Below are 15,070 nucleotides of genomic sequence, written 5' to 3'. Positions count from 1 at the left end.
TAAAAGTAATACAAGTAAAAGAAGGAATAATAAATATTTCATTTCACCTGACTTTATCACCATTTTTTGTAGGCATTATAAAATTAATTCAAAAAGCATAAATTATTATTAATTATCACCATTTTCTGGCCGAGTATTACATTCGAACATCATAAATTAAAATATAATCCTTAGGGATGTTCAGTAAGTCATTTATTTTTTACCAAAAAAAAAATGCTACTGATTTGGGGATGAAAAAAGGGGATCTGACTTTTTGTCAATTTCCGGATATATATTTTTTTGCTTCATCTTATTAAGCCAGGATTTTTTTGAAATTGATGGTGAATGAAAAAGGAACTTTCCGGGAAAATCGGCAATATTTTTTGGCATGGATTTTTTTATGAAGAGTGTATGATTAGGTCCATGTTTCAAAACCAGCTTACGATTAATTTATACTTAAAAAATGTGCTTAGCACAATGTGTACCTAACATATATATACACATATTAACATGTCTACCGTTTCATTGGAGTCTGCAAAGGCCTATTTGAAATAAAAACATTTGTCTTTGACTCTGACTTTCACTATGATATGTGTAAGATACCTACTCTCTTGAATATACCATGTACCCAATCCTTCCTGAAAAAACAAGTGTCATGTTATTTAAAATCATTTTTTCTTTCTTTCCAGCACCCCCAAAAGCAGTGGAGATCACGAACCACCCCTCAAACTCCAAATTAGAGGTGAAAGAGGGAGAGGATGTATCCCTCGAGTGTCTGGTGAAGAATGCCAAGCCAGCTGCCAGGATCGTCTGGTTCCGAGGGAACGTTGAACTCAAGGGAGATAAAGGTAGGTTGAAACAGTGGTACGTTTGAAACATTGTTGAGGATGGGGATTTTAAATGTGGTGGTTATGAAGGAAAGACTGTTAGTCGGCTAAAAGGAGGTTCTCAAGTTTTTTTTTTCTTATCCGGAACTGTTTTACTGCTGGGTAAACGCTTCCCCATTTTATCTCCACACCTTTCGATCCATTGATTATTCAAAACAACCATGGTTGTGGGCTCAGTTCATCTTTTATATTTTTTTGTTGCGCTCTTTTAAACAAAATATATTGCCTCTTTATTCATCTTACCTTAGAAACCAATTTCAAATTCTCGGTAACACCTAAAATAAAACGAAGACAGCAAAGTAAGTTTTTATTTTCTTTTTAAAAATTCTTTTCTGCATTCCAATATTTCGAAGTTCCGAAAACTCGATAAAATACCGGGATACCTGCATAGAATCGCAACTCTATCGCTAGGGACTGACCACTTTCCAACTAGAGGTGTCGATATGCCGACAGCACACCTCTAGCTTTGCTTTTGGGAATATTATTACGTTACAACATGCTACTTCAGTAGTTAGATAGGTAACTTAGTTTAGTAACCCAGGAAGTCTTGTCTACAATATGGGGTTTCAAAAAATTCACTGCACATACAACGTACATACATAGTATTTTTATATACAGCAACTTTAGAAAGTACTAGACAGCAAATATTTTATGAACCTTAGTTTTCTTACCTTAGTTACATACCTAGTTTAAATAAATACTGAAAAACTGTAAATCAACTGAGCACACAAGCTTACCCACAACCTTTATTGGTACAGATAAAAACAAAAATACTTAACTAGGTACCCTCGATAGCGGTTTTAGATGACCTTTCTTCAAACAACTCTAGAGGTATAAAAATATTGACACTAAAAGTCTTTTGACGTTCACAGTGAACGTGCAAAATAAATATGGAAATAATCTATCTTTCGCTTCGGACACATCTCGCAAAGGGAAAAATAAATATCGGGACTTAATCCAATCCGTCAGTGGGGATTAAAAAAACTATATTGCTTTCCGAGCCATCAGTTTTTTTTATTTCAATTAATATGTGATCATGCGTACATAGGTGTTTTTTGGAAAGCACGTTAAATTGGTGGTTCCCGGCTGTCAATTGAACATCTTTGGTAGTCGTTATGGGTATTTACAAACCTGAAAGTCTGACGAACAGACTTACCAAGGGGTATTGGGTTGCCCGGGTAACTGGGTTGAGGAGGTCTATGCAGAACTGGTACTCAACTGCATCTGGTTAAGACTTGGGAGCCCAACGTAGTTTAGGAAATGGCTAGGCAGATGATCAGTGTATACACAGGTGTGTGTATATTTTTATAGCTACATCTAGTTTTCCAAGGAATGTCAGTACTTAAAGTTACCGGTCCGAATAATGGCCTCCATTTTTTTTCTACTTGTTTGTTTGCCAAAAGTTTTATGGTTGAAAGGTACAGAGATTTTCAATTAGCGACTATTGCTTGAGCAAGTAACTTTAGTGGCCTTTAGTGTTTTCTCTCTATTTCTATTTATAAATGACTTTTTCTGTGAGTTACGACTACACATGTCATGGTCGTGTCTAAGACGAATTCCGACACCAAACATTCGTACAAAAAGACCAGAAAATTGAGAAAAGGACCAACATAATGTAATACTAAAAATAAATCCTGATATCCGTTTTTGGTACAATTTTCTCCACATTCGCTTAAAACTACCCTCAAACATCACTAATTAAATATTAGTATATTTAATTAGGCACGCTACTCGATAATTGGGTGGCCCAACACTAATTGGCTCATCGCTACGTCTGTACGGTCATTAATTAAACAAGTTTTTGATTTCAATTAGTAAACAATTGCACTGTGCTATTAACGAGCTTCGATGGCTAGTGATGTGAGCCATATCGATAGTTGTCTCCGTTTTACGATGAGGCTGTTTATCGATGCACGGGGGTGCCACCGCCTGCACCACAAGGACCGCCCCTTGTGCTCCGGCCATCATAGGGACCCCCTCCCCACTGGGGGGAGGCATGAGGGGCCTGCCGTAAGGCGGGCAATCGCCGGTGGGGGACTGGATGCCATAGATTCCCAGACCCCCTCCACTCAGGCGAGGTCGGAGTGCCGCTGGGCCTTTTTAGTGGGTATACCGGGAACGTCTTTACCGGGGAGTCTCACATACCACTCTCCCGTCCCCCGACGGGAAGGGGATGCGTAATAGCATTTTTAGCCCAGCGACAACAAAAAAAAAAAAGGCTGTTTATCGATCTTTGTTGATTTAGACTAGAACGATGAGATTTTATGAAGCTTTTCAGTTGATTGCGTATTCCTTTAACATTCTTATAAAAATGTGTTTGAATATTAAAAATGATTACTTTGTTTACCAAGTAAACAGGAAAACACACAAAAAAATACCAATAATAATACCCACTCAGACTCACTGACACGAAACAATTATTTTAAAGAAGATTGACACACACAGCCATCCATTTTCTTTCTACAAAAACGAAATCAGCCCACCATACAGCAATCTTGCTCAAATTTTTCGCATATTAAACAAAATAAAATGAACTGACGTGAAGCCTAAGTTCGGTGACAAATATTAATGAAAAAAGTGGATATCGATAGCCGTCACTATACGACTGCGAGTTTCGCGGCATAAAATATTAGATGTCGATATTTGTTAGCTGCATCACTAGATATTTGGTTTTGTGGAGTAACTGGATATGTCAATGGAATTAGGTGTTCGAGCGTGAGTAGTGCAGAAATTAATCAAAGTATTTTGAACAATTAGAGAATAATAATAATATTTTTTTGCCGTTGCCTTGTATTGAAATATTATTCTTCAGTTTAAAAGTGGTTTCCGTTTGATCCTTAAAAAAAACGCGTATTTCGGTGATTTAATAATTCTTGATATTTTTTTTGAACCTGTGTCATTTTTCGTTTCCGCATTTTGTGTAGTAGTTTTTGTTCATAGAGTTCAGAAAGTATTATTTTCCATTTTAATTGGTTGAAATTCAGCTAATTTGCGTGACACAGTTCCCACTCGGTTTCAAATTCACAGGAAAATGATAGTTAGGTGCAGTATGTTGCAACCTAGTTCAGGTCTGTTACTAAACTAGTTATTTCCCACTGTTTAACCGCTTCCAGATAACTTTTACATCCTATATAGTGTAGAATATACAAATGTGTTTTCTTAAGCCATAGTTAAGCTATATATACAATAGATATTTATTTTATTTAAGGCACACCAACAACTTATTCACAATAACTTTCCAAGATTAGGTATTATGTAAGAAGGCTGTGTAAATAAATTACAGCAAAGGGGTCATTTCATGTTTTTTGACGTCGTTAAAAAAAAAGGTATGCACATCAATCACAGTGAGACAAATATTTATAGGTCTACCTTAACACTACCTACAGGTTTTTTTTAATTTATACATCTATTCACGGTAGTAGACTTTATCAGAACATCTTAGTACTTTTCTTCAGCACATCTCAAAAAAACCTCAAGAAAAAATTAAAAAATGATCAAATCACATCCAGCAACACTATAATTCGGGTAGCTCCGCGCGCAATAACCGCATGTGACATTGACGTGACCCTAGATCGTTCCATATTACGAAGTATTTGGGGAAAACGGGGAAAAAATTTGAATTTCCTTCCAGCATCCGTTTATCTGACGTTGGGGATCGTTGAAGTTTTTAATTTGATTCCCTATTTGCTTTTTGAAGTTTCGATTGAAGATTTTTGGGGCTTCCAGGAGGTATATAATTATAGGTATGTTTGTGTGTGACGGTATTTGGAAAATTTTGTTTCCTATTTTTGTATAAGGAAGTTTAAAATTATAATTCTTGGATGTGTTTTTAATTGAATTAGGAACGTGTAAGCTTTTAGAAGAATGGACTGTTTGTGAGTAGATTGTAAAATTAAAATATTATTTCGGGTGATCTTTAATCAAATTATTTCATTGTTTATCAAAAAAATCTATTGTTATTATATTGTGTAAAATATACACGTACAAAATCAAAATATTGCAGCGACAAAAATAAATATCATGATAACATAATTATATTCGAAAACATATTAACGAATAAATTTCAATATAATTCTGAGATTCATATATAATGTAATAATATTGCAATTATTCTGAAAGTATATTATTTGAATCGGTTTCTGTTGAAAATAAATTATTTTCAATAACTCTTAGAAGATGAAAATATATCACAGAATTTGTCATTTAATTAGTTTTCATATACCTAATTTTATAGTCTGTACCAATATCACCCATTTAACAAATTTATTTGCTTTACTAGCTTCCGCCAGCGGCTTCGCCCGCGTGGTGTGGAGATAAAAAGTAGCCTATGTGTTAATCCAGGGTATCACCTGTCTATTTATTTATTTATTTATTTATTTAGGACAACCAACAAATCTTACACTAGTTACAATGAGTGTTATTACGAAATTTTCAATCTTATGCTAAGTGTAGACTTAATTATAGGTTGCCACATACCAAATTTCAATCAAATCGGTCCAGCCGTTTTTGCGTGATTGAATAACAAACATACATCCATACATTCTCACAAACTTTCACATTTATAATATAAGTAGGATATAATGAATATCCAATGTACTGATACCAAAAAAGTAAAAATGATTTCAGAAGGCATTGTATGTATTTTGTGATAAACGCACATTTCCTATCTTTCTTTCTTCTTTTACACAATGGCATATTAATCCTTACAAATGGGAGTAGGATTAGCAATCATGGAACCAGGATAATATACTCGTATGGCGAACCAATTGTGAGCCGTTTTGATCTATGTGAATTACTTCAGAAATTAATCTAGAGTAAAGTATTTGACAGACTTAGTGAGTTCAATAGTTTTTATTAAAATAGTAACTAATATCAATGGTGAATCATTAAAGGCAATTACAGACGTAACTTTTAAAAATTATAATTACTTTCTAGGCGTACTTGTCTGTAACTTTAATGAGTAACTTATGATGAAGGAAAACATAGTTGAGAAACACGGGACTTCTTGAAGTCTGAAATTGCTATTCAACCTTGAGCAAGCGTGGTGATAAACGTTCATTCCTTCTCTGCGTGAGAAGAGGCCTGTGCCCTGTGCCCTGCAGTAGGTTTATAAAAAGTTCGATAATATACCTAGCTATCCTTGGTTGCTATGCCGTAGATATAATTCGATGTCTAAGTATAATACATATTGGCAATTACCTTATTGACATTCTTAACCGACAAGGAAATAAATCGTAAATTATAGCTTTTATACGTCTCTAAGGAAGCATGTTTACATAAAGAATTGGTGGTTTTTGACAAGGATAATGTGACTATCCGAAGGTTATATTACTCGGAAGCCATGGCTAAATCTATTGAGGAAAGTGAAATAAATATAGTAGAGAAGCATAAAGAAATAACTAAGGAATGTTTTGATGAAACTCGAGAAATGGAATCCGATATTATTATAATGATAGGGAAGGAAATTTTACCTAGAGACAGCGGTTTTTTTCGAAAGTAAAAATATTGATTTTGATGTAAACAATTATAATTGCAATATGGTTGACAAAGTAAATATCATTGAAATGAAATCCTGCCTTCTTTTGAATTCGAATTCTTGATACAACCACAGATTATATAATAGTTACTACGTAACAGATAAATCACTCCATACAAAAAAGTCCATATCTACTGTTATAAGCACCTACAAGTTTCCCAACTACCTACAAATTCATAGCTGCGTTATAAAATGAACGTTAAAAGCTCGAGCGCTTGATTGTTATTCCAATGCGATAGCGCACAGTTCAGTGACCGCAACCGTGCCGTGGCCGTGCTTAGGGTTGCTTCTTACAATTTATTAATATTTAAGTAGGAAAACAAAGTTACGCTTATTTTAAGATAGCCTTTTTTAAAACTGAGTTTTTAAATAAAAAGTAATATCAAGGATATTTTTCTTTAGTTAACTATTGTATTGCCTACTAAAATGGAGTATGGGTACATATTACTAAATATTACCTGATACGTAAGCATAGGTAAGTACTTAAGTAAAGCTTTCGTCAAAATCAAAGGCGGTTTCCAACTATTTTTCGAGCACAAGTGCCATACCCCATATGGTACAACTCCGTCGAGTGTTGATACATACCTAAAATTGGTTTCTGCGTAGCGACACACTCGAGATGTGTTTTGAGCTACAAAGGTTGGAGTGTAGCAAAGGGTGTGCAAGGCTTTTGGGACTTCGTCGACGGAGTCGACGGAGCCCCGTTACGCGGGGCTCCTTGGTCCTAGGCAAAAGGTGCCCAGATGGTTTTCGTCTTATTTTTAAGTATTCTATACGATAGAAATGAAAAACTAGACATTTTCAGAAATTTTCATTTTTTATGAAAAAATTTCTAAGTCCCAAAAGCCTTGCACACCCTTTGCTACACACTAACCGCTACAAAACTCACAATACAGTTCATATAACTAAGTAGGTATCTAAAGTAAAATAGTACCTAATGATCTTTGTTGTTAAAATCATAAAGTAGATAAGTATTAATTTATAAAAAAAAAAATAGAATTACTAGATAAGTTCATACATATAAAATGTTTCTAAATCTTACAATAGTCGCATATAAACCAACACAACTCAAAATAATCCATCAGTTTGTGAGGTAGCTTAAAAAACCTAATAAAAACCAACAGCATAACATGCCACGAAATAAAAATAATAATATTGGAGCGCGCGCGGCGCGTGTGACTGTTGAAAGCCCTGAGCCGCGTGGGGCTACCGGTAACCCAGCGAGCGGTAGGCATTTATCGCGCGCAAGTACGTCGAGTGACAGAGGCCTGATACAACGGTAAATAAAACAATAGAATGTAGTTCTGAAGATAATATTAACGTTTCCTGAGAAATCGATTTTTCGAGCACATGTGACACAAAACTGGTGAAACAAGTACCATATAACCTTAGAGGGAATTCTCAGGAAAACTAATATTTCATTTTATATAATGTCGAAAGCAATTCGTACTGTTATAATGTATCAATGGGAAAGTATATAGATATTGTAGATAATGGCAGCAATAACACAGATATAGAAACCATCAAAGGGTCGATGCTGAAGGTTCGTTTCTTTAACTTGCTGTCTAAGTTACAAAATATAGCGGTTAGAAAATTAGGATTTAAAAACTATTCATTGATTAAGAAAGAAATGTTACTGGAAATATTTCATATAAAATACGATGTATTCCCATTCAAAACACGAAACAGTAATGGGATATAAACGAAAGAAGAATCTTGTGTAATAGGTATAACCATTATAGGCCGGATGCACCCAATAAAATTCTTAATTCGTCTTTGTCTCCACATTTGTTAGGTTTTAATTATTTAATAGTTGCATCTTGTAATCATAGATCATGCTAATTCTATTTGATATTTTTAATATAACGCGCTATCGCTTATACCATGAACTGACTACCAGGACATTCGTAAGCGTTTTGCGGTTTTCAAACCATCTATTTATTGGAGGCCGGAGTTTTTGTGGTCGCCCCAATAGCGAGCTTATGGCAGATGAAGGCTCATTGAGACTTATTAATACTTATATCGCTGACAAAAATGACAAGACACAATTTCAAACGTTTGGGGAATGAAATTACGTTTTAGACGTTGAATGTAGCTATCTGAAAATAGATTTATTAGTGGTAAGAGGTGGTTAAAAGAAAAATGGATAGATAGAAGAACCGGTTTAAAAAGATTTACTTTTAGCTGAAGCTAACGATGTTATGCTTGATTAAATCCTTAAAACTGCTTATAGTATTTCAAACTTCATTATTCATGCAAATTCCGCTAAAAACTACCCAGCACTACAATTAATAAAATACGCGAACTACTGCAAAACGGAATACTCAATAAAGAGCGCTTGAAAGCTCAAAACGTTCAATAATATGCTTGAAAATTTCGCCCAAAGATTCTCACTAATTAATACTGTCGATGCGGATCCGTCCAATACACGTCGTTGACTTTCGATAACTTGGCCCGAAAATTTTCATTACAACCGCACAGAAGCTGGTTTGACAGATTTAAAACGGAGAGATTTAATTGGCTTTCGAGATTCGAGCCAGTAGTGATAGGATTTATTGGGAATTAATTATTTTTGGCAGTGATCCGGGAGTCTGGATTGTACAAGGGCGTATAATCAAGTAGAGGTGGATTATATTTTTGACGCAGACTTTTTCCTTCGTTGGTATTTAATCGTCCTTTCTTTAATAATAGGACTAAAATGTGAATTCTAAGTTGTAAGAATTTTGTGCATTTGCTTTTGTGATGAAAATTAAAAGAACATTTTATGAATAAGATTTTATTTACCTCGATGACATACTAATGTGACTTAAGTTTTGCAATTTGACTTAGGTAGGTATGATATAAAGTCATACAGATATAATATATATCTATGTATATCTAAATTTTCTTTCGTCTCCAACACAGTAAATATTTACCACAAAAAAAAAAACATCAACAGTAACGTTGAAAATGCTTTCAAAAGCCTTCAATGTAAATTCGCACACCCAATGAGCAACTAATACTCGCTTCGACACACAGAACATTAACGTAACACAGTGCTTTATTCTGCACAAAATACAAAATGGCGGCGTTTCGACAAATTCGCGCGCATTACGTTATGACGTCACTGCTGGTGTGGACACACTACCGGAGTTCGGAGGACATGTTTGCTTTTCCTTTTTATTTGTAAGGACTTATGGAATATGTTTTTTTTTGGTAATATCTTTGAGGTTAGATTGCAGACTGTTTGTCTGTTTATTGGTTGTTTGATTGTATGATTTGTGCAGGTTATTTTTTCGTTAGGCTTCTATCATTATGTTAGGTGTTTGAGATATAACAGGGTGTATAATTTTATGGTATAGTCAATTTGTGTAGTTTCTCAATATTATGTACGTCAATTCTACGAAACGAAAAGTCGCAATGTATTTTTGGATTCCTTGATTTTGCAAATGCTTTCAATAGAAATACAATTGATAATGAATGAATAGATCTATTACACAAAATATAGTAACCTGATATTCCACTGTTGGTAGTTAGATTGAAATCGAAACTTTTCCAATAAATAACATCGATTTTATTGTTGGAGCTCAAATTCCAATCAATTTGAGCTTTCTGTTGTCACGTCACAGTGGGTCTGAAAATAGTTTTGCTAAAACCAGATCAATTAATATTTCAAATTCTAGTTTTCGGTTGTAATATTCGATTCAATCAATTTGTTCATGCTTTGTTTTATTCTTGTGTTTTGTGGATTTATGATTTAACGATGAGCTAGTCCTCCATAGAATTAGGCTAGGCCAATGATGATCAGCCATATCGTCTTCCACACAATCCATCTTAGGTTTAACGAGTGCTATTTATAGACTAGTTCTCACTTGAGAAAGTCAACTTTTAACATCTAATCTTTTTAATCAAGAAATGCAAAATTCAAAAGCCCCTCCCAAATAGTATCCCGCAGTTTAATTCACGAACATACCCCCTACATTCTCAGTGGAGCACTGTCAGTACCTAGATAGCTTAAATTAAGTAGGAACAAGCGATCCCCTGAGTGTGATCACACCTTTACAACGTCGGGATAAAGCGTTCGCTTAAAATATGTAGTTATGTTAATGTCTGGGACGGCCTTTACAGTTTAGTTGTTAGTTTAAAACATTGTTTCGTCTTGTTGTTTTATAATGTTAATGGTTTTTTGGGTTCTTGTTTCGAATTGTTAATTAGGATGATGAATAAAATGGTTTCGTTCGTTTTTATTTCTGTTTGTTTGAGTTTTATTCTTTTAGGCTATGTGTTATTCTACTGCTGTACTGAGGCTAGCATTTTAACATACAAAAGTATGTATGTTTTTATTTGCATCTAAATTGATATTAATTATTTATTGATGGGTAATTTCGTTGCCTTCCATTATAATGAGCACGTATGAATGTGTAGATCTTAGTGATGTAAATATTTATCCAGATCTTTTGAAAGTAAATTCACTCTAAGTTCTTATGACGTAGTATCATTAACCTTATCGTAAGACTGTACTTAGTTATCTTGAGCCTAAAAAAAAGAGTGATCAGATGAGAGTGTAAATCGTTGTAACTTTTATTAAAATCGTCTTTTCTTTTGTTACAGTATCAAAGGAAGAAATACGAGAAGTCGAGAATGAGAATGGCAATCCTAAAGCTATGCGATACACCACAGTATCCAGGTATGTAAACTATGATTATTTTTGTAAACCCAGTGTAAAAATTGATCAATACTTTCAGAAAAATATGTATTGACCAGAAGCATGCTTTCATTGCAATGTTACTGACATTCCAACTCAATTTTATCTTAACAGTACATAAATAAGAAATAGTCAAAAATCTTCCATTTCAAATTAATGGAAGCAAAAACCATATTGCACCGACCCCAAATAAATTGGAAACAGGATATGAAGAAAACTCCGTTTCAAATTGATCTTTACCAATCCCTAACTTCACAACACTTACAACATATTAATCTCAAAAAAACTCAAATACCGTTCCCTCTTAAGGTTAGAAAACAAAAACAAAACGCAACCAGGAACCTATCTAGTCGTCAGTAGTAATTGACAACTGGTTGCAATGGGTTCCAGGAGCAAAAACTAGACGCAACTATACTTCTTGATAGATATGACGTCAGGCGAAACCGGTTGACAGCTAGTGGTGCGAATACCTTAAGACGGAATTTAGGGTTCGGTGAGAAATATTGTGATCTAGGTAATATGATAGCGTATGTTATGATAGGTAAGATTTGTGATATATTTAGGTATGTACTAACTGCTATTAAAAAATAATTGTTTAATTAAACCCAATAATATTTATAAAGGCACCGAAACTACTCAAGAGCTTTGGGAAATTCTTTCACTGTTGAAACTACATAGGTTCCCGGTTGACATATGTAGGTTATATGTTATCTGGGTTAGTGTTTTCCACGGGATTCGATTAAAACCGCGGGAAACAGCTAGTGTATAAATACGCTTTTTTCATAGTTTCATGTTCAGCTAACACGATTAATAATACTGCTGTCATTTGACTTACTTAAACCAAACGATATGACAATGACAAAGCTCATTACACCAAAGATTAATTATTTATTAACCCAAAAACATTAAAAATTAACCTCAAGATCCCTACCCTGTCTGGCTTAATAAATACAAATTAAAATCATAAAAAATACCCCGCCATTAATTATTGCAAAAATTTTCCTTCTTGAACCAAAAAAAACACACATAATTTAAAGTGGAAACCCACAAATTTTGTTTGTTTTTTCTAATAAAGACGCGTTAATATTAAATTTTAATAAATAAAACATATTCCCAAAGAAATTTTGGCAATATTCGCCTAGACCCAAAATGACCTGTGTCAAATTTTGACAGCAATTGTCGTAAAAACAAATTAGTTTAGCTACGGAACCGTTTACTTTTAACACAATGTTTTACTGGCATAGTATCGTGTTTACGGGTCTTTATTTTGTTTGCATAAATTCGAACCTTAGGGTAGTAACTGGGATGTTACTCCATAACATTAGAGAGTACTTATTTTGGAAGATAAGAAAAGTTCTGGTTCCCAGAAACTACTGGACCGATTAGAAAAATTCTTTCAATATTAGATAGACCGTCTATCAAGGAAAATTCGCATCTCGAGGGAACTACGTCCCGCACCCGGATAAAAAATGGCCATGTTCTTTCTCAGTTTCTAGACTATCTCAGTACCTCACTTCAGTAATTTTGGCATGACAGACAGATAGTTAATTTCATCGTTATAATTGTAGTATTTATTAACAAAAACAATCATATCCCAGACGTGTCTTAAATAAATTCGGAAAAACAACTTTGTATTGTTCGTAATTTACGTAAAACAACCTCAAAAACAGTTTGAACAAACATCACAACTTGTAACGACGTGGAGTTGTCACGAAAATTGTTAAAATTTTCCCAAAACTTTTGTACGCGGTTCAAGTTGTAGGCATACAAATTATATTTGGACCATTTTTAGTTTAAAATAGGTACTTCTTGTGGCTTTGCTTGCCTTTATACTGGTTACCTGTTGTAACTTTGTGTTTTTGCTTTCTGGGTGCGATGACCGGGTAAAAATGGGACCTTATTTTTAAGACTCGACTGTCCGTTTGTCTGTCTTTCACGAGGCTGAATTACCATGATAGCTCTATTCTTAGTTGAAAATTTCAGAAGTTCAGTTGTCTAAAAATACTATAAAATAAATCTATCGTGCTCCATACAATGAGACTGATATTTTTTTAATATGAATTAAGAAATAACTGTAAGGAACCATCCGTGCGGGATTCCAACTCGCACTTGGTCTGTTATTTTTTAAGTAAAATATAGCAGTTATTACATGTTACATATTTGCCGCTTTTAGAACAAAAAAAGTACAGGTAAATATTTTTTTAGTAAAGGCTAGGTAGATCATACATATCCCATACATCTATATATCTTTAAAATCAACATGGCCGCGATGCATTTTTAAAGCAATTTAATTTGGTTTCACTGCTGACTGACAATTAAAATTTTAATCGAATTCATACTAGCTTTTGATTGTCCGGTGAAGTTTAAATTTGCAACAAACCGTGTGTACCAGTATAGCTTATATTTATTACTAGCTTCATCATCATCCTCCGAGCCTTTTCCCAATCATGTTGGGGTCGGCTTCCAGTCTAACCGGATTCAGCTGAGTACCAGTGCTTTACAAGAAGCGACTGCCTGTCTGACCTCCTCAACCCAGTATTTATATATTCATATTTATTACTAGCTTCCGCTAGCGTATTCACTCTCGTCCCGGGGGAATTACTCCGCGCACCTGGTTCAAAAGTCAATAGATTTCCTCACACACACTAGAACACTGCAATATATTTTTTTCAAATACAGTCACTCACAGGTATCCAAACCTTGAATTGTATAATAATAGTATGTTTTTTTTTATCTAAAAAATTATATTAATTAGATACATACGTCAAACTGGAAAACCAAGTCGAATTAATATAGGCTTGGAAAGTACAGAAAACTGACTAAAACGAAATCCCAAACAGCTAGTACATACCACAAAATTCACAGAAAATTAATATATAAAGTAAAAATTATATTATAAGAGTCCTTCACAGTACAGTTAAAGCTCTGAATTCCAACGAAAAACTGTACTCATTTTGATTAATTTAACATCAACAAACGGGTTTCGTGCTTGCTGCAATGTCACGTAGCTGAAAATTGCTAAAATGCACTAAATTTATTAGTGGCTCGGCTCCTAGCTTCACTAAATGGGTTACAATTAAGTGAAACAAGAATTGTGTTCCGTGATTTGAGGGAAATGGACGATTTATATTTTAGTTAGAAAGATGGTGTCTTGTGTCTAGTTATTATGAAAGAAAACGATCGTTTTACTTAGGGATGGTAGATTTTTGACAGCCTCATAGGAGAAATGTCAAAATTACCATTCAAACCAATCATTGCTTTTTTAAGAGGACGAATTGGAATTTTTGGCGCCAAGGATGTCAATTTTTCTCAGTAAATACAAAACGGATCAAAATACAACTTGGTTACCTGAAAGTTCATGATATAAGCCTTATTTTGTTAGTTGTAGAAACATGATTAGGTAACTTTTATAACAGAGAAAAATATATCAAACATACCTCTTTTTAAAAAGAGATTCACATATTATGGGCAAACGGGACCGATTTAAGCCTCTTAACTTTTTTAGTAGTTGAGTATATACATACTCTTTAAAATGGTAGTAGGAATTTTTATTAAATTATCATTTCTAAATATTAAAATTACAAAACCATTTTGTCGCTTACGACTTTTAGTTATAAGCTAGCGCGCGTATTGTTATCCTCGCCCCGCTCAGACGCTCCGACCCCTTTTGGCGCCTTAGATGCGCGTGCCGGTTATGGAATTATTGTTGACCAATTCCTCGCCTTAAAGAGATTTGGTATACAAATTAAGGTAGAACTGTTTAGTAACTGGAAATAGAAGGTAAAAAGCCAATGGATAACAAAATTGACTATGATTTTATTCTTCAATGGCTTTGCAAGCTTTTGTCTATAAAAACGTGTCTATGAAACCTGCAGATCAATCTACCCGAATCTGTCAAATTTTACCTTCCACCATTGTGATAAGGTTAAAAATCTATTAAAGAAATTTGACAGATAGAAGTAGGTTGATATCTGTACCCAAGAA

The 15,070-nt window shown here is 34.2% G+C and overlaps 1 protein-coding gene across 1 annotated transcript in view; it reads left to right on the top strand.

Annotated features, from left to right (window-relative positions):
• Positions 1-674: 674 nt before the first annotated feature.
• Positions 675-15,070, top strand: part of LOC124642954 (nephrin) — a 110,399-nt gene continuing 96,003 nt past the window's right edge. Inside the window, exons 1-2 of the mRNA XM_047181755.1 lie at positions 675-827; positions 10,993-11,068. Of these exons, the coding sequence (XP_047037711.1) occupies positions 11,046-11,068 (23 nt within the window). The 5' untranslated portion in view covers positions 675-827; positions 10,993-11,045. The remainder of the gene's footprint in view (positions 828-10,992; positions 11,069-15,070) is intronic.

Source organism: Helicoverpa zea, chromosome 26, assembly GCF_022581195.2.
Source record: "Helicoverpa zea isolate HzStark_Cry1AcR chromosome 26, ilHelZeax1.1, whole genome shotgun sequence".
In the NCBI taxonomy this organism is placed as follows: Eukaryota; Metazoa; Arthropoda; class Insecta; order Lepidoptera; family Noctuidae; genus Helicoverpa; species Helicoverpa zea.
This window is presented reverse-complemented; position numbering and strand designations above follow the sequence as displayed.